At 40.6% G+C, this 19,324-nt stretch overlaps 1 protein-coding gene across 2 annotated transcripts in view; it reads left to right on the top strand.

The window, feature by feature from the left end:
- The window catches only part of SYT9 (synaptotagmin 9), a 161,815-nt gene that overhangs the window by 41,469 nt on the left and 101,022 nt on the right, over positions 1 to 19,324 (top strand). For both annotated transcript variants that reach the window (XR_013994241.1, XM_081063428.1), the window contains exons 2-3: positions 7,284 to 7,635; positions 15,156 to 15,702. Coding sequence is in view for 1 of the 2 variants with exons in the window: in XM_081063428.1 (XP_080919554.1) it covers positions 7,284 to 7,635; positions 15,156 to 15,702 (899 nt within the window). In the remaining variant the exon portion in view is untranslated. The remainder of the gene's footprint in view (positions 1 to 7,283; positions 7,636 to 15,155; positions 15,703 to 19,324) is intronic.

Genomic DNA, 19,324 nt, shown 5'->3' with positions numbered 1-19,324 from the left:
TAATTTCACCCCAACAGAAATGGCTTGTTCTAGCTCTGCAGGATTTTCAATGTAAAGATAAATACTTTTTGCACGAAAACATCAATGTATACATATTATCTGTTAACAATATTATCTATCAACAATAGACATGGTATCTTGTTCCTTCATTTTGGAAGCCAGTGTTCAGCTTCTATATTTCCTCTTTCTACCTCTTAATTTCTGACATCTTTTCTACTAATTTTAAATTGTCAAAGTTGAAAACATTTATATTCTGTTCTATAGCCATACTTAAGCCTTCCATTCTTTGTCTATTTCTTGATTCTAAAAGTTGAGAATCAATAGTGTTGATGTGATAATGAATTTAAAATTGTATTTAATACAGAACCAAAAGGTAAACTATGATTATTTTCCCTTTTCTCAAAAATTTTTCCTCCTGGAATTCCGAATTTCTCTCTCCCTCTTTTTTTTAAATACTCTTTGAAGACAATGAACGATGTCATTAAAAACTAAACTCTCTATCATGTCATTTGTGTTTTTTTCCAAATCCTTTCTCTGTGGAGAACTCCTTCCCAGAGCCCAATCTTCCTGCTCCAGGCTCCACTGGCCCCCTCTAGGCCTGCTGCTCAGCTCTTGCACTGGGACTTCACTGGTCTTCTGAGTGGAGTGCAGTTTTTCCTGTGCACTGTGTTTTCGTCCATCTCATTTTAATCTCATAAGTTCATCTTAAAGTAACTTCCTATAATAGGTGAATGGAAAGTAATCTTTCTGACTTCTCATAAATCTGATAATGGCATTGTCAGCCTTCACAATTCATTAATAGTATGTTTGGGTACAGAATTCCAAGGCAAACATAATTTTTCCTTAGGAGTTTGTAGGCACTGTTCCATTATCCAGTGTTTTTATGAGAACTCCAATGCCGGTATGGTTCTGATTTCTTTGCATTCACATTATTTTTGTCTCTTAAGCTTTTGTGATTTTCTCTAGTTTTTATGCTTTGAAATTTCACAATAATTAGTCTAAGATAGGTTTATTTTATTATAGGTGCTCAATGGAGCCCTATCAACTTTCCTTCAATTCTAGAGAATTAAAAAATTTCTTTTACTTTGATGATTTTTACCTTCATTTAATCTATCCTAACCTTCTAGAAAATTTAATTAGAACTCCTGGATGCATACTCTGGATCTCATATCTTTTGCTTAAATTCCCTGAATCTTTGGTCCACATTTGGGTAAATGTTCCTTGACTTTATTAAATTTTTTATTTGTTGTAGCAATCATGTTATTTTACTACTTCTAAGAACGTTGTCTTATTCTCCCTTCCGTTTATTAGTAGTCTACTCATGTTTTATGCATTGAATACCTTCTGGAATCTTCTTGTGAATAAAATGTTTTTGAAGCTTTTATTTACGCTCTTGATTTTTCCTGTTTTCTCTGGAAACATCTTTCTTTGCTCTTATACAGTGATCTTGGTTGCTGTAAGATTTCCTTACAGGCTGGTGATTCTTTGCAGCTTAGCCATATTTAATAAGCAATAGAAAAGCTGACTATGAGGCTATGTATCTGTGAGTGAGATTGTAACATACAAGATTTACTTTAAGGGGATTGTAAAAGCGTTCCATTTTTTGCAATATAAAGAATTCTACTCTTAGGCACTAATTCTCACACTCGTTGCCTCGGTTTCTGCCTAGACAGATTGGACAATATTTTGGTGATTTTCAATCCATGCCCATGTTTTCAGCCTGACATCTCAATCTTAGCCACTACCATGCTGAAAATGACTGTGTGATGAGCCTGTCTTCAGCAGGTCAGGTTGCCTGCCCCTCAGATGTATCTTCATCTGCATTTTCTTTTTTTTTTTTTTGGTGGTGGTGGGGAGGGGTACTGTGGTGTCCTCTACCATGCCTCCTCCATCCACATACTATATTCCAGGGGAAAAAAATTAAAATCCTGTTTGCTGATCATCCTATGTTCTCTTTGTGATTATGGGCTTAATATTTTTTATTTATTTCATATCACTTGATTGGAGGTGTGGGTCTCAGGAAGGAGAGGATATAAATATATGTACAGATGTACCTTTATGAATCACATTCCCCCTTAAATATTTGTTATACATATTTGCAACTGTATTTCATTATTAACATCAAGATGAAGTATCTGTATTGTCCTCCTGCTAACAATATAGGACATTTAATTTGTTCTTAGTTCCTTCTTTGGTCTCCCATGTTTTCTTGATATTGTTGGAATTTAAGTGTGTGTATAGTAGTCATTCCTTTGCTCTTTTAAAGGGTTTTTTTCCTTAACAGTTTACATCAAATTTCATAATCTCATAACCAGCAATTATTTAGATTTAATACACTTTTTTACTCTTGTCTTTGCTTATCACTAATTCTTGTGCTACATAGTATGTAAGTATACATCTTGTATAGTATGCTTTTCCCTTCTTGGATTCTCTATTCTGACATAAATTTTTATCTGTTTGTTTGGAGAATTTCCTTAGGTTTTATTCAGGAGAGAGAAAGTACATGAATAGTATATTTTCTGAGTCGCTGACTGCTGAAAATGCCTTGCCTTTCCTCTTGTGATGATGTGGCTGGCTGTGGAATTCTCGGGCTACAATCTCCTGTCCTTGGATCAGGTGGGATCTCAAGGGTCTCTGCCTGTGCTTACTGCTGTAGCCATACTTCTCACTGTTAGCCACTTTTAAAGATCTCACTGAGTATACGAATTAATTGGCCTCTTGTGTTAATTTGTTTTACGTCAAAAGCCATTGATTCTGATGGCTCAGCTTGGTTAACCTCTTTTACGTTGCTGATTTTCCCATTTGTCCCCTGACTTTTCTTTGGTTGTCAGTTTGTGTTCTCTGGCTCTTCACAATTTATGGTTCCTCTGTCCATATACAGTGTATGGATGCTCAAGCTTTTCACTCATTGGACAATAATATCTGCCATTTCAAAATAAGTCTTTAGGCTTGCAGGGATCCCTTAGAATTATAGGTGTCCAGCTGGGATGTCTGCTGGATCTAGAGGTGTCGTTGTGTGTTGTATCTGGTGTCCCCAGATGTTGCTGCAGTGCATCATATCCTATGGCTAGGGCCAATAGCCAGTAGGAGCGGGTACGGATGATCAGGGTGGTGCAGGACATTCCACTCCATTTCTTCTCTGGGAGGATGCCCTCCATGGCAGCTCTGGGGACGATTTCATGCACAGTTACCCCCAAGTAGCAACACCTCCCCTATCTGGATCAGACCTGGGTTACTATTTGTTTCCTTTTATCCCTGAATCTCCATCTGATCATTTTCTTGAGCTTTGGACAAAAGGACCAATTACATTTTCCGATTTTGGGGGGAAATCTTTAGAATAATAATTTTTTGATGTCACTTTTTTTTCAATTTTTATTACGAAATATACTATGTAGGCCAAAGAGTATATATAGTGAATACATGTAAAGATCAATAATAAAACAAATGGCCATGTACCTACCACATAACTTCGGTTCTTCTAAATAAACAGAAGAAATAACTTCTGTTCTTCTAAATAAAGCTATTTTGTGATTCTACGTGGATTCTTCCTCTCCCTTTCCTGAGGTCGTGGGTTTGAGGTAGGTATTATGCATGGCCTTAGTAACTCCACAGCAGTTTTCTCAGCACGTCTTTCTGAAAAATGAGAGAGAAGTACGAACATAGTGTATACAGGGCATCTGAGCTGTTTACAAATGAAGTCCAGGTGATCACGCTTAGTGGTTGGTGTGGCAGTGTGGGTCACCATTGGTTTCTCTTGGCAGGTGTTCCTGGCCCACTGCTAACCCACATGGCACTTTTGTGTGAATTAGAAAAAGCCAGTCTTGCCATTTGCCAGAAATTTTCTGTAATAACTCTATGCACAAAAACCTATAATGACCATGCATGTGGCTAACACCTCCTGGAGTTTACAGGCCACACTACAATTCATGGTAAATACAGAGATCCTCAGGTGGGCTTCATCAAACATTTACTGAAAGCCTGCTATGTGCCAGGAACTCTTCTAGATGCTTGGGATTCAATGCTGAGATAGACAAGCTCTCTGCTCTCATGGATGCCCTATGACTAGAATTATGAGCAATCTGCTTTTTGGGTGCCTGAGCTGAGAATCAGCTAACAAGCTGGAATTGTGCTTATGCTGGGTCAGGGCCCTGTGGTTTCTAACATAGTGGGCCAGGCTTACATTTATTAATATGTTGTCTATGCCAAATAAAACCTGAGGGGCTATGCTGTCCCAAGCCAAAGAGTTCAGAGCTCAGGTGGGATTCTTAAGTCCAGGCTGACCATATATCCTGGTTTACCCTGGACAATCCTGGATGAAATCTCTTGGCCCATGTGATTATTAATGTCACCTCTTTTCCCTCTTCAAAGTGTCCCAGCTTTGGACAATAAACTATAGGGTCACATATATTAGTCAACTTTTTGCCGTGGTAGCAAACACCTTCAAAATCTTAGTGACTTGAAGCAGTAACTATCTAGGTTTTGCTCATGGATCTGTAGATCAGCTGCAGCTCTGCCCCAGTCTGTGAGTCAGGTTCAAGTTTGCTCCTCATTCTGGACTTTGTACCAGTCATCCCATGATGGCACTCAGGCTGCAAGACCAGCCCTCATACGAGACCTCTTCTTCTCACCGCAGAAGGTGGGAGCCCAAGAGTACTGTGGTTTGAGATGGCGTGGGCCTTATCGTCTTATATTTCATTCACTAGAGCAAGTCACATGGCCAAGACCAACATGGGGGATATGCTCCTCCCTCAGGGGGCGCTGTGGTGGGGAAGAGTGAATGGGATAAATAACAGAGTTACCACACTACACTCTACACCCTGCTGCCTTCCAGCCTACCCTTCCTCTAGGCTTTGCTAGTGCTCGCCTGTGTCTGTGTGAGGACAGTGCTGGGGTGATGAACAGCACGTAAGCAAGGAGTTTTGCTTCCATTTACATTACAGAATGTATTAAGGGATTTCACTGTGGTGTGGAGCCCGTTTTGTTTTTAGATTTCATTGGCAGGAGTAGGTCTTGGTGTCTGTGGTGGCAGCCTGATTGACGAGGACAGGGTCTCCTACCCTGTGTCTCCAGCATTACCACTTATTATAATAGTTGCACTAACAAATTCTCCACTCTACTTTTTGGGCTGCCAGAATCAGGTGGAGCCAAGTGGCCAAACCATGCTCTCCACTACCTCGTGTTGGGGCTCTGTGAACAGTGATTTTAGTGCCTTTTACTTTGCCCCCACTGACTAATCCCCATTCTCCATCCCTGCCCTTGTTTCTTTGTAACCGGGTTTTGGTTTTTTTGTTTTTCTAATTTTTTATTTTTCCCTTGGTGTCCCTTCATTTGCCTGTGTTAAATGTCCAGCACTGACTGAATTTTCATTTAAAACAATTTCAGTAATTCCTCAACATTACTGGTTTACTGATGGACCCATCCTTGTTTTCCATTGTTATATAGTTTGCTTATCCCATGTCAGTGGAACTTGAGGAGAGAAAAGTGGCAAAGATTTGAGCTCGGTTATCCATGTTGAAACTGGCACTCCACTGTTTTCAAACAGAGATATAATATTGTTTCACCACAAGGACAAAGTTTGATTGGGAGTCATAGAAGAGATACATTAGATCCATCACCAGCCCTGCAGCTGGCTTTCTGTCAAGAGCGATTTTTCATAAACTGTTTTATCATTTCATAAGAATGATCAAGTAACCTCAGAGTCATGCTGAAACTCACAGGGATGATAGGTGGTCAGGCTGACTCAGTAGATAATTGATTTTCAGGGAGGGTTCACATGCATGCCTCAGCAGAAATATAAATTTTCATATATCATGGATTGTGGCGTGCTGTGGATAGTTGAAATTGTGACTATTAAATAACTAATTCCTAATAACTTTCTCCTTCACTAGAATATAATTCTATGAAGGTATGGGCTGTATCTGTCATGTTCTCCATTGTGTCTCCAAAGCCTAGCTCAGTACCTGGCGTGAATAGATGTTCAGAAAACTTTGGCTGAAGCAATGCACATATTAACGATAGGCAGTAAAGGAGTAACCTGGGGCAACTCCTTGGAGCTCCTGAATGTAGTGGAGCACAGTAAGAGCAGGCAGGGGTATTCTTTAAAGTAAGGGGCTTACAGCCGCCATGGTGCCAGGGATGAGTGCAGGTGGATACCTCAGCCTCCCTGGCTCTACTATAGGGTGGAATGGAAGCCTGGAAGGCTTCGTTCTGAGAGTTAGGAGCACAGCCTCTGGAAACTGCACTGCCATGGACCCTAGCTGAGGCCATGGGGCTGCTGTCTAACATCAGATGCTGTTGTTGCCCTGCCGTATCCCCTCACACTTACCACTTGAGTGCATGCTTGCTGACCTCCAAAGGCCAGCCCTTGCATTTATTTGAATGTGGAATTCTTCGGGCCACTGAAACTTATTTTGCCACCCATGCTGCAAGTTGGAAATTTCCCTTGAGAGCTTCCCACAAATCAATGACTGAAAGGAGTTGATGTTATAAATAGCCCATATCTCTGGCCCCTGTGGTGGGGAGACTAGGTGTGTGGAGACTTCTCAGCAGGCTTACCCTTCAGTCCCCCACTATGGTAACTGGCTTGATGAAGCCCCCTTTACTGGCTTCCTTCCCCAGACCACTTCCCTGCTCCCCTACCTGTGTTTTCTTTACCTTCTCAATAAACCATGGCCCTGGAATACTTGTCTCCAGTCTGCTACCGGGGAGACCCAAACTAGGACAGTCATTCCTGGGTCCAGGGCACCCTGACCACTGGAGCATTGGGTATTCTTGAGGCTTCAGAGTATTTGAGCTTCATTTTGCTTAAACCCTTAAAAGTTAGTATCAAAAACAGAAAAAAGCACTCTCGTTTCTCTTGCTTTAAAAAAGTTGTTACTTAAACAATTCCCAAATTATACAGCTCTCTCAGATGACAGTAATTTTTCGGGATAGTGAAACTGCCCTGCTCAGACAGTATCCGTGATTTGTGTTCCTATGGGATAGGGTCTCTGCTGACTGGCAAGGCTGTCCTAGCCTCCTGAGTATACCCTGCCTCTTGCTATAGCATTAGGTAGGCTATTTATTTCTAAACACAGCCTGTGTGTTACCTCCTCTGTGCTTGTGTACGGGTCCTCGTTCGTGCCTCAGAATCAGGTGACCCAGCAGCATCCCAGCCTGGCCTTCTGCAGCCTGCTCCTGAGGGCTGAATGGATGAGAGGGTCATTCTGTCTGCCCTGTGCAGTGGGTGGGCACAGGGGTGGGGGTGGCCATCATACTGACCTTTGATCTTTGCTTCTTTGCAGATATCTCTGTGAGCCTGCTGACCCTTGTGGTCACTGCCTGTGGCCTTGCTCTCTTTGGCGTGTCTCTCTTCGTGTCTTGGAAACTCTGCTGGGTTCCGTGGCGAGAAAGAGGCCTGTTCTCTGGTAGCAAAGACAACAACCAGGAGCCTCTGAACTACACGGACACAGAAACCAATGAGCAAGAGAACAGTGAGGGCTTCCTAGACCCTCCCAGCCCCTGCCCGGACTCCTCCATGAAGATCAGCCATACCTCCCCTGACATTCCTCTCTCCAACCAGGCGGGGGGCCAAGAGAACTGTGCCCATGGTGTCCGCATGCAGCGCCAAGTCACAGAGCCAACCTCGTCGACTCGGTCAGTAATGCTTCCTTCCTTTCTGACTGCAAGGCAAGGACCACCCCGGCTCCCTCTCTTGGCATCAGTGGCATTGAGTAGCCTAGGAGCCTGTGACCATTGTATGGGAAAACTTGGTGCGTCCTATATCTCAGTGAGGTTCCCGAGCTCCGCTTAGTCTCAGCCTTGTCCATAATAATAATAGTTACCATTGCTAACTATCAAGTACTATCTAAGAACATTATCTGCATTATTTTATTACAGCTCACAACTTTGTGAGAGATGGATCCTATTCTCTTTTTCATTTGACAGAAGAAACATAAGGAGATTAAGTAACAAAGTCATATATTGGTAAGCACCCAGATCAGGGTTTGAACCCTGGTTCAGTCAACACCAGAGCCTGAGTTTTTAACCACTCCTAGTGCTGTAGAGTTTATTCCCTGTGCCTCTGACCTAGCCTAGAGGTCACACATAGGCTCTCTTTACACTCTACAGAGTGGCTGGAGGTCTTTGCCCATCTCCGGCCTTTGCAAGACCTACAGAGTGCCCAGGCCTAAGGTCACTCTCTTTCTGTGGCTGGATGCTTTGTGCTCTTCAGCAGTAGAAAAATAATACAGTGATAAAAGCAAGGACTCTAGGGTCCCGTGAACTGGCTTTACTTATGTGCATGATATTGAACACATTTCTTAACCTCCGTATGTTTCCATTTCCTCTTCTGTAAAAGGAATAGTGATAGCACTGATGTACAGGTGGTTTTAAGAGTGAAATGATAACATGGGCGTCATGTGCTTTGCATAGGCCTGTACCTAGTAAGTACTCCAAAATGTGAGCTGCCTTTTTGCTTTCAGTATTGCTATTATCAGCATCATTATCATGGAGACTGGCCTCTCCCAAGACTCAGATGTTGCATAAAAGTGGCGTTGAAGTTAAACAGCCAATTCTGAATCTTTGGATATAAAAATTCACTTTCAATAAGAGATTTTAGGGAAAGAGACTCAGAAAACAGCTTTTTTTAAAATTAAAATATTTGCTTGAGCGATAGCCAGAGGAATAGCTGGTGCTGTATTTGGAAAGTATGAGCACAGTTTGGGTGCATTTTTTTAAAAGTCTTTTTTATTTATTCTCTAGAAACAGAAATAAGATTTTACCCTTTTTTAATGTTAATCGAGTTTATCCTAGAGGCTCTGCTCATTCACTTTAAGTGGGATGGAATATGACAGTTTATAATTTAATTTTTTCAGAAACCTATTTTAGCATCATTTCCAATTCTGAATCAAACTACTAAACCTGAAATATTCCTCTGTGAGGAAATGGATGGTTGTTTGCCATTTGATTTAGAAGAAATCCTCAGATTTTATCACTAGGATTTCTCTTCAGATTTAACACTTAAATATTACTGGAGCTCTCTTTGATGCTGCTATGGAGTTTGTGCAATGCTGCAGACCCATAATAAAATCCTCTCAGTATTTCAATAATTGGAGCCTTTTCGATGGACTCTCCGTTGAAATTATCTCCTATTCAGTTTTATTTTGCATGTTAATTTTTCTGATGTGGGTTCCGTCAATACAGGGTGATAGTACTGTGTTTTTATTAGATTATAGATCTGGGGACTTTGCCGTAATTCTAATGAATGATAGTAATCATATCATAATTATCAAAATATTTATTCTAGAAAAATGTGTAAGTACTCCATGTATCAATATATTTTATTTAAAAATAAAAACTATAGATACCTTCACCACTGATTTGTGGCAATTGGGTAGAAGGAAAAAACTAAAAAGAGAAAAGGGAAGGAATTATCCCTATAAAATGTATTTTATGTTAAGATTTATTTTAGGAGTAATGCAATTAAATTCTTTTCTGATGGCCAGAACAAGTTTAGTACCCTCTGAACTACTATAAGAAAACTAAACTCTTTCCATCTGCATTTGACCTAATACTGATAATTTGCATCATTATGCATTTAAAACATTCTTATCTAAATTACTACTGACCTAGATTTACGGGTTATGTCTGGAAATACATATCTTTGACTCATGGTCTTCCCATATTAAGAATAGCATATGGTCTTCTAATTCTTTAGGGATTGTGTTATATTATAAACACACACACACAAACACACACAGCCTTTTTACTGTCAAAATGGGAAAAAAGAGTAAAATTTCCTTCATGTTCCAAAACATTTCTAACATTCTTTTTTAAGTAACATTTTTGATACCATATTTGGGGAGGGTGGAGGTAGTTTTTGCTGAGATGACTGTAAGTAGTCTGCTCTGCTAATTATTATTTATTCTCCCTTCTTTCTTATTATGTCCTTTCTCACTGCTGTCACTTTCTTTCTTACTTCTTCTTCTCCTGTGGCTGTTGTCACTTATCCCCAAATTCTCCGGACGCCTCCTTAGCCTAGAGCACATTGGGCTTAGACAGCCAGTTAAGGGCATCCCCACTGTCATTGCATTTGGCATAACTTCTGTCAAAGCATTTACAATGGAAATCCCAGCCTCTTCAGCTTGGATATGTGTGGCTCCCATCATTGCCTTTTGGAATGTCCTGAATATGAGCTTTGTTTCATCTTCTAAGAATGTTTCTGGTCAGGATGACTTTCTGTTCTTCTAAGATCAATCACGTTAGCATTCTGTTTCTAGTTAGCTCAATTACTATCAGAACCCTCCAAAATTCTTTTTTTTTTCCCCTTCTCCCGCCTGCCTTCCCTCCCCCACTCCGGTTCAAGCCATTGTTACTCAGTCTAGTTGTGAAGGACACAGCTCCCTGGCCCATGCTGGTATTATGTGCCTTGCACTCCCCCCAGCTGAGGCAGTCGGTAGCCCATTGAGAGCCGTTGTTCACAATCTTAGTTGTAGAGGGCGAAGCTCACTGGCCCATGTGGGAATAGAACCTGCAACCTCGGTGTTAGGAGCACAGTGCTGCAACCACCTGAGCCATCAGGCGGGCGGGCCCCAAAATTCTTGTTAATTAGTTTTAATTTGGATGAAATCCCTTTTGCATAATGACCTAATATCCTGGGAATGCAGGGGTTTTTGTGTTTTGGGTTTTTTTTAGAATTTTTAAATACCAGAACATTTTAATGGTCTCTGTTCCAAATATATGAAAATCCTTGAATCCTTAAAATGGAAGGAACCTTGAAAGTCCATCTAATCCATTCCCTGATTTACGTCCCAAGGGGAAAGTCCAATCTGTTTTTTCAAGTCTTCTCAAATTTCCAATGTAACCTATACTGCATGTGTCGAGAGTAAATATATGAATGCCATGGACATAATAATTCCTGATATTTAAATCCCAGTAGAGAAAATACACATTTACATCTAGTTTCAGGGTCTCATGGGAGTTAAGAGAGGTCTAGGCACCTTGCATTTTGAAGCTATCAATTTGTTAAAATCTGAAGAAGTAACTAAAAGAGTAATTTAAAAAATTGTTATGTTTTAGATGTTTACATCTAACCAATGCTCTCAACACAAAAAAAGTCTTAGCTTGATAGAATTGTGCTACTCATAAGAGTAATTACAACATTTAATCCTAGTATACAACTTATGGTTTTATAAAAATTTCAATTAAGACACCACAAACTCCTTAGGAATCAGGTCTTTTAAGGCTCTGTGTGATAATGCCATGGTCTGCTTCTATCAGCTGTCAGCCTCACCTCTTGGCCCGGGCCACCATGGAGCACAACCCCAAAGGACACTGTTAACATGGATTAAGTAGGAGGCTTGACATGAGAAAGGTCATCACATTCCAGCTACACTAGGCAATCTATCTCTCAGTTCCTTCAGTATCCTCGGCCCTTGTCTGCCTTGACGTCTTCACACTTGCTGTTCCTTCTGCCTGGAATGCTTTTTCTTTTCCTTTGCCATGCTTGACTCCTTTGTAGCTTCCATTCCCACCTAAAATGTCACTGCCTTAGAATGACCTCCATGCCCACCCTATCTGAAGTACGTATTCTTTCCTCTACTCCCTCCCATTCTTCTTTCTCTCACACATTGCCTTGTTTTCACTTTTTCACAGAATTGAACTCTATTCCTAACTCAATGCTTATTTGTTTATCACCTATACCTCTTTTAGATTATGGGTTCTGTGAGCTCAAAGACACATCCACTTTGTTTTTCCCTATATATTTATACTCAGGGGCTGGCTTCTCTAAGAAAGTGTTAGAATATGACTTATTTACAGAGGACACAGTCTCTCAGCTTTCCTCCTCACACCCTGTCCTTGGGGCCCACCCCTTCTCCTTCCATTCATTGTGCACATTAAGTCCTGAGAACACCAAGACACAGGACTCCCCAGACCTACTTAGAGGACTGTCTGCTTCAGACACAGATCACTCCTTATCACACCCACTCAGTGTCACTCAGCAGCATTAAAATTTGAGATCCTGGGTGGGGAATGGGGGTGTGAAGGGCTCTAGTTGACTGCACTCAAGCATCTCCACTGACCTTCTTAGAACCCCTCATGTGGGTTGATGGGAACCAAGTCACAACATTCTGTTCTCCATCTTTCTGCTCTCTTGCTTTTGACTTGCTTATCTTCCCACCTCCCACTGGAATAGCCTATGAAAGCCATGGAATATTGATTTTCCATTTCTTCCGGGGCAGTCTACCTGCTTTGCTTTCTCATTTCTCAGCCCAGAGAGCTGCAGAGATTATGCAGGAGGTGATGAGTTACCTTGGTTCTCTGGTTGCTTTGAGCTTCTCTAGTCTATCCCCCAACTCCAGAACTTGCTAACTCTCTCCTGAAAGGAAATCGAAAGTGATTGAAAGAGAGCCCCAGGGAGTGAGAACCATCCTGTCCTGTTAGTCTTTGCTCTTTGCTTTAAGCCACTACCTTACAGTTAGATTCAACTGTTTTCCCAATAATAAGTGTGATTCTGAATGGGGGGAAGGGGGAAGGAAGTGTTGGGAATGAAACTTGTCATGTAAAACATTTAGGTAGACAATAGTATTCATATCTGTGCTTGATTTTTAAAAAGAATCTTCAGCTGTGTTGGAATTTTGAATAGAAGCATTTTGTGCAATTGAGTTGTGAGGGAATAGGATTCTGTTTGGTCTTTGATGTACAAATTTCTCCATAACTCCCTGCCCAATCCACTCTCTCTACCCCCTGGCAATCCCCTGTAGTTAGAAAGAGCAGAGCAGGTAGAACTTAATTCTCTTCAGATTTTATGTCTAAGAAAATGTGCAAGCAAAACAGAATATGTTCCATTACTAAGCAGCCAAATTCAAGTATTTTAAGTTAAAATTTACATGGCAGGCTTAGTCCTACAGATAAGGATTAAGACAAAATTTTGCTGTGATGAATATAAAGCCAGTACTCAAAAAAATTGAAGGTAGATGCCTGACCCCTGCACTGTACACCTGAAGCTGAAGCTGAATTATATTGAATGTCAACTATAATTTCATCTATATATGTATAGTCATGGGATGTGGAGTACAGCATAGGAAACATAGTCAATGGAATTGTAACAGCTGTATATGAAGTCAGAGGGGTAGTAGACTGGGGGAGAGGGGTTATCACTTTGTGAAGGGTGTAAATGCCTAACTAGTACATTGTTTTGTACACCTGAAACTAATAAAAAAGTATTTAAAAATTGAAGGGAAGTTGTTATGCCCAAAGAGTCTACTCAGTGACCACCTCAGAGAACAATGGCAGCGAGTGGCAGGGGCTTGGAGCTGGTGTAGACACAGGACTGGTGTCCCATCACAGATATTGGTGCAGAGAATGGGCCTCCCATGGGTCTTGATGGAGCACTTTTAGTATTTAAACAGCATCACTAACTAACTGCTCCCAGAATGGCCCATCGTAGGTGGGAGCTGACTCCAGACCCCAATGAGGACCTTGTTTGAATCCAGCCTTGAGAAAAAAGTCAGTAGCAGAGGAAGCCAGAGCTGGTATCAACCGCTTATTGCCTCCGCATAGGGCTGGATACTTGCTGCTTCCTGCTGGTCCTTTCTGCCAGGAGATCCCAACAGAGCAAGACTACAGCTCTCTTCTAGCATTACAAAGGTTCAACATCTGGACAAGGGAATGACTTGGCTGCACTAATACAGAGAGCGAGTGTTAGGTGCTTAATAGCATCCGCTGACTCTCTTTCTCCCCCTGAAAAATTATAAGCTACAGAGAAAACTTAATATTGTGGATTTCTCTGTAAGAAATTAAAGTCACACAGCAGAAACTTTCAAGCCACACGGTTCTTGGACCTGTGGGACTGTATGTCTGGGGTATGTCTGCTTGTGGTGAACTGTGTTGGCTGTGACAGGTGCACATGACAGCTCCGTGATTGTACTCTTGTGCCACGTTGGTGATTAGTGAGTAGATGTGTATTTTAAGATGAAGAGGGAATGTTCGGCATAACGACATCTGTATGACAAGGGAGAATAATTTTAAACATGTTTTGAGGTCTATTAATCCCATTTTTACATCTTTATTTCATAAATATTTTCAAGAAAGGAAAAAAAGACAAACTCAAATGTTTACTCTGCCTCTCTATTTCCCAATCCCTCAGAGACAGCCTGGCTGTTCCCTTTGACCTTCTGGTGGAGGGAGGTTATTTTAATTAAAGTTATTGAGAGACTGCAGAAAATACAGTGTAATGACTCTGAGCTAAAAACAAACAAACATAGCCTTAAAAACAACCTTATATCTAATGACTACTTCTCACAGTTTCTGAGGACTCACACAGATAATGCCCTTTCAAAGAGAATTTCAGGGAAACTTCTAACCACTATTGATAAGCTTACAGGGTGAAGAATTGATTGTGTTAGCAAATATTTAATTTGCAAATACAGCCTTCTCTAACTGAATCCTTGTAGACATTGATAGCTTACCTTTCATTTTTGCACCCATAATGTTTGTTACAGAAATAAAACCCTTCCTCCTGATGAGTAATCACCCGCATGGTATAACAGAAACTCAGTCACAGAGCTGTCACTTGTACCTGTCAGAGCCAGTGCAATCCACTGTAAGCAGACACATCCTGTCACATACATCCTCACAAAAGCGAAAACTGTGTTCTTGTGATGAAATGATTTGATCTGAACGAGTAATAATGTACATCCTTATAAAGCTATAAGCCAGTGACAGGAAGTTCTGTGTAATTGAGAGAAAGATTTATTCTTCTTAAGAAAACACATAGCTAACTATTTTAATTTCAGTGTATTTTATATGAAGCTGAATAATTTTAATTTTAAACCAGTTTGAACAAATCTTTACATTCCACCATCTGAATAAGCTTTTTTGAAATGACATATTAGTTTGGAAAGTGCATTGTACCTTTAAAGCTCCAGGGTCAGGTGTAGTAATTTCACTACCTGACACTAAGCCTCAATTTTGAGCTTCAAGTCTTAGGGAGCAACTTACTCACATTGATGAGTATTTTGCATTTAGGCCAAAAAAAAAGGTGCAGTGGGGGGCGGGAATGCCCACAGATCTAAGCTTTTAACAGTGCATAGCAGTGTACCTACAACTCAGACACAAGTTTCTGAAAGACCCAATGAGGTTATAACGCTGTTCTCTCTTGCTCTTCACTGAAGGCATAATTCAATCAGAAGACAACTTAACCTGTCGAACCCGGACTTCAATATCCAGCAGCTTCAAAAACAGGAACAGTTGACTGGAATTGGTCGAATCAAACCAGAGCTATATAAGCAGAGGTCACTGGATAATGATGACGGGAGACGGAGTAACAGCAAGGCCTGTGGGAAACTGAACTTTATTTTAAAATATGACTGTGACTTAGAGCAGCTCATAGTGAAGATTCACAAAGCTGTCAATTTGCCTGCCAAGGACTTTTCTGGGACTTCAGATCCTTACGTCAAGATCTATTTGCTTCCCGATCGGAAAACAAAACACCAGACTAAAGTTCACAGAAAGACCTTGAACCCTGTGTTTAACGAAGTGTTTTTGTTTCCGGTTCCCTACAATGACCTTGCAGCCCGGAAGCTTCACTTCTCTGTGTACGACTTTGACAGGTTCTCTCGCCATGACTTAATCGGCCAAGTGGTGGTGGATCACTTCTTAGACTTGGCGGATTTCCCCAGGGAATGCATCCTTTGGAAGGACATCGAATATGTCACCAATGTAAGTCCAGCGTTTCTTCATTTTGTTGGGGGGAGTGTGCTTCTTGGTCACCATGAAACAAATTACTTCCACCTTATTTTGTTTGGGGGGCAAAGTATACAATCCATGTCAACGTGCACGTAGCTATGGCTTCAGAACCTCCTGGTACCTTTCCAGAAACAGATCTTGAACAATATTTATTTGGGAATTTCTAAGAATTATTCATGAAAACAGTATTAAAGAATAACATTCTCTCTTTTCTAATTCTTAGCTATTCTCTAATAGATGTGTTATCTGTCCTCCTTACCACCTTTTCTTTAGAGCTCTCTGCGGTTGTTTGTGGTTAATGGATCCTGGCATCCTATTAACTGTATCTGCAGCTGAGAGCATTACGTCCTTGCCCAGGTTCTCAGGTCGGCTCAGGTATTTCTCATCATCAGATCTTCAAGTTTAACCCCAGCAGTGAGAATAGTTGAGAAGAGTTGGCACCACATTTTCAAATATAGAATCAAAGCTATAAGAAGGTCAGTTTGAAAAGATCTACAGATATTGGCCAAACTGATCTATGGAAGGTCAAATCCAATTTAGAGCTCAGGAAAGAGAGGGTAGAAGTTCTATGCGGTGATGCCCTATATCCATGTATGCGCGTACATTTTCAACACGCGATCGCAGTGGTGATATTTTTACTCCTTTCTTTATCCTGCAAAGGTGTATTGACACTCCTGAAATAGAAAGCAAAATTGGACTTTTTTAGGTAACTCTGATATTTTAAAACCACTTTTTAAGTTTCTTTCACCTGTCCAGATTCCCTCAGGTAACTTTGTTAACTTGTCTTCTGGAATATGGGCCCTTCTGAGGCCTTTCTCTTTCTCTGCTTTGGCATCCAAAGACACCAAGTACTATAATCCCTACTCAGCTCAGCCTGTAATCCAGTTTGACTTTGGAGCCTATTGAGTGAAAAGCTCTCACTCTGCTCAGAACACACATATTCTCTGCCCGATGACCAAATAACCACCCTGGTACTTCCTCATCCTCTGCCATTTTTGTGAACTGGGGACTTACCCACACTTGGGCACCTTCTCTTCCCATGCCACGAGATACCAGTGCCAACTTTGTCTGGCTTCTAGGATAAGCAAAGTACATAACTTGGGGTTTTGCTGGCCTTTATCATAATGATGAGGAAAGAAAAGAAGGAGCTGGAGAGAACATCAGGTGATAAAACTAAAGTGATTTGGGAGATTGGGGAAGGAACAGATCTCTTCAATCTTGAAAGGTTATGATCTCTATAAACGAAAAAAATGGATATGGGGGGAAGCAAGGATTATACTTACCCTAACTGCCAGTCTCAGAAGGCAGCATAAGAAGTTTTAAAGACACAAAATGGGCTGGCTGTTTATACTGTTATAAGTGGCTCAAGAATGAACCCTCTTACCAGAGTCCCCTTTTACCAACTCCCCTTGGATAGAAGCTGAGACTCTGCTGGCTGACAGTGATGAGCCCTTGTCGAGAGAGGTTGGCCATACCATCTAATATGACATTAATTTATATTTTTTGACAAATGAATTCCATAAAATAGCTGGAGTGGTTGTTAAAAAGCTCAGCAGGGATCCTGCTTGAGTTGCCTTCTAGAGACTTTATGGAGAGAGCAACATTGAGTGGACAGTGGCTGATAAAAATCTGCATAAGGCTGATCCTGGTGAGAACATCTTCTAGAGCAGTTTCCCATGGGATGAGAATATCGAATGGCAGCCTGCAGGACCTTCTGACCCTGAGATCACTGCCATTGTAGCACTCTTCAGGGTCGAAAAGTTTCCCATCCATTGCTGGAGAAACTTAGATTTCCGTAGAGTTTGAGGAGAACGCATTTATTACTCAAGGAAGAAAACAAAAAGGCTAAAAGCTTCAAAATTCTCAGTTGTTTCCTCAGGCAAGTAATAAACATTATAAGCATTGATCTAGGCCTTTGGGTGGCCAGCAGGAGAGAGGAGGTCTGAGAATGGAATTATAGATTATTTTATAATTTGTCATGTATTTTAAATTTTTCATTAAAAATTATTACTTGGGGCTATGTTGACTGGGCTTTTTTGCATGTGACTTTATATAAAGACTGAGATGAAGGTCTGAGATTTGCCAAGGCTTCATTTTTATAATATAGCACATATGTAACATAGTTTATATAATGTATGTGCACCTGGTAATGAGGAAATAATTAAAGGAACTGGCATGAACCCACACCTCAGAGGAAGTATAGAACATCACCAGTATTCTGGTGACCTTTGGTTGGTTCTGCCTGTTTTCTCTCCATCCACCCCTGCCCAGAGGAAACCACTATCCTGAATTTTATTTATAGATATGTTTGTAAAACAATGTATTGTTTGGTTTTGTCTCTTTCTGTTTTTCAAAGCTCTTCTTTGACTTTATTTTCCCAGTTCACATTGATTTTGACATTGAACAATAGAGATGAATGGAGCTGTGGTTCATGTCTTTTCATTGATGTATAATATTCCATTGTGTTACATATGACAAATTAGCTGCCTTGTATTGATGACATTGGGTTGTTATTAGTTCTTTGGGATTCTGAGCAGCAGTGCAGAGAACGTTTTTGTGCATATCTCATGGTTCACATATGAAGTAATGTCTCTAGGATGTACCCCTGATAGAGGTAGGGTCCATGTGTCAGGTTTTCTAGGCAATGCCGAGTTCTTTTCCACAGGAGCTGTATAAATTGATCCTCTCACTGATAAGATTTGGTCATTTCTAATGTTCCATCCTCTCACCAGCTCTTGCAGTAGCCACACTGATGTGTGTGTGTATACATGCATATAAAATGCTATATAATTTGTATTTTCTTGGTTGCCAAGATAGATCATCTTTTGATATGTTTGTTGGCCATTCGTGTTTCCTTTCTTGTGAATTGCTTGTTCAGTACCTTTTTTCTATAGTTTCCTTTTCCTTGATTCATGTATGTTTTCTACATAGTCTGTATGCAAATTCTTGTTGAAGTGTATTACAAACGTCATGTCTCAGTTTATGGCTGTCTTTATACTCACTTTATGGTATCTTTTGATCCATAGAGGTTCTTATGTTTAATGTAGTAAAACATGTCTATTTTCCAATGTAAGTTAGCACTTCCATGTTTTGTTTAAGAAATCCTTCCTTCCTTTATGTCATAAAGATATTTCTCCTGTGTTTTCTATTAGGAATCTTGAACTTTTGACTTTCCTAATTATGATTTTAATCAACTTAAAATGAAATTTTTTGTATAGTACAGGCATCTTGTATTATTCAGCTTGAGCTAAACAACAGGAATTTATTTCCCACAGTTCTGGAAGCTGGGAAGTCCAAGATTAAGATGCCAGCAGATTCGATTCCTGATTAGAGCCCTCTTCCTGGCTGGTAGACGGCAGCCTTCCCTCACTGTGTCTTCACAGGGCAAAGAAAGAGAGCTCTGGTATCTCTTCTTCTGATCAGGACACTAGTCCCATCATGGGGACCCCATCCACATGACCTCATTTAAACCTAATTACTTCCCAAAGGACCCACCTCCAAATACTGTCACTTTGGGTGTGATGGCTTCATCATATGAGTTTGGGAGGTCGTACATTTTCAGTCCATAATGCATCCATATTTATTTTTCCAAATG

The sequence above is a fragment of the Rhinolophus hipposideros genome, assembly GCF_964194185.1.
Source record: "Rhinolophus hipposideros genome assembly, chromosome: 10".
Lineage (NCBI taxonomy): Eukaryota > Metazoa > Chordata > Mammalia > Chiroptera > Rhinolophidae > Rhinolophus > Rhinolophus hipposideros.
This window is presented reverse-complemented; position numbering and strand designations above follow the sequence as displayed.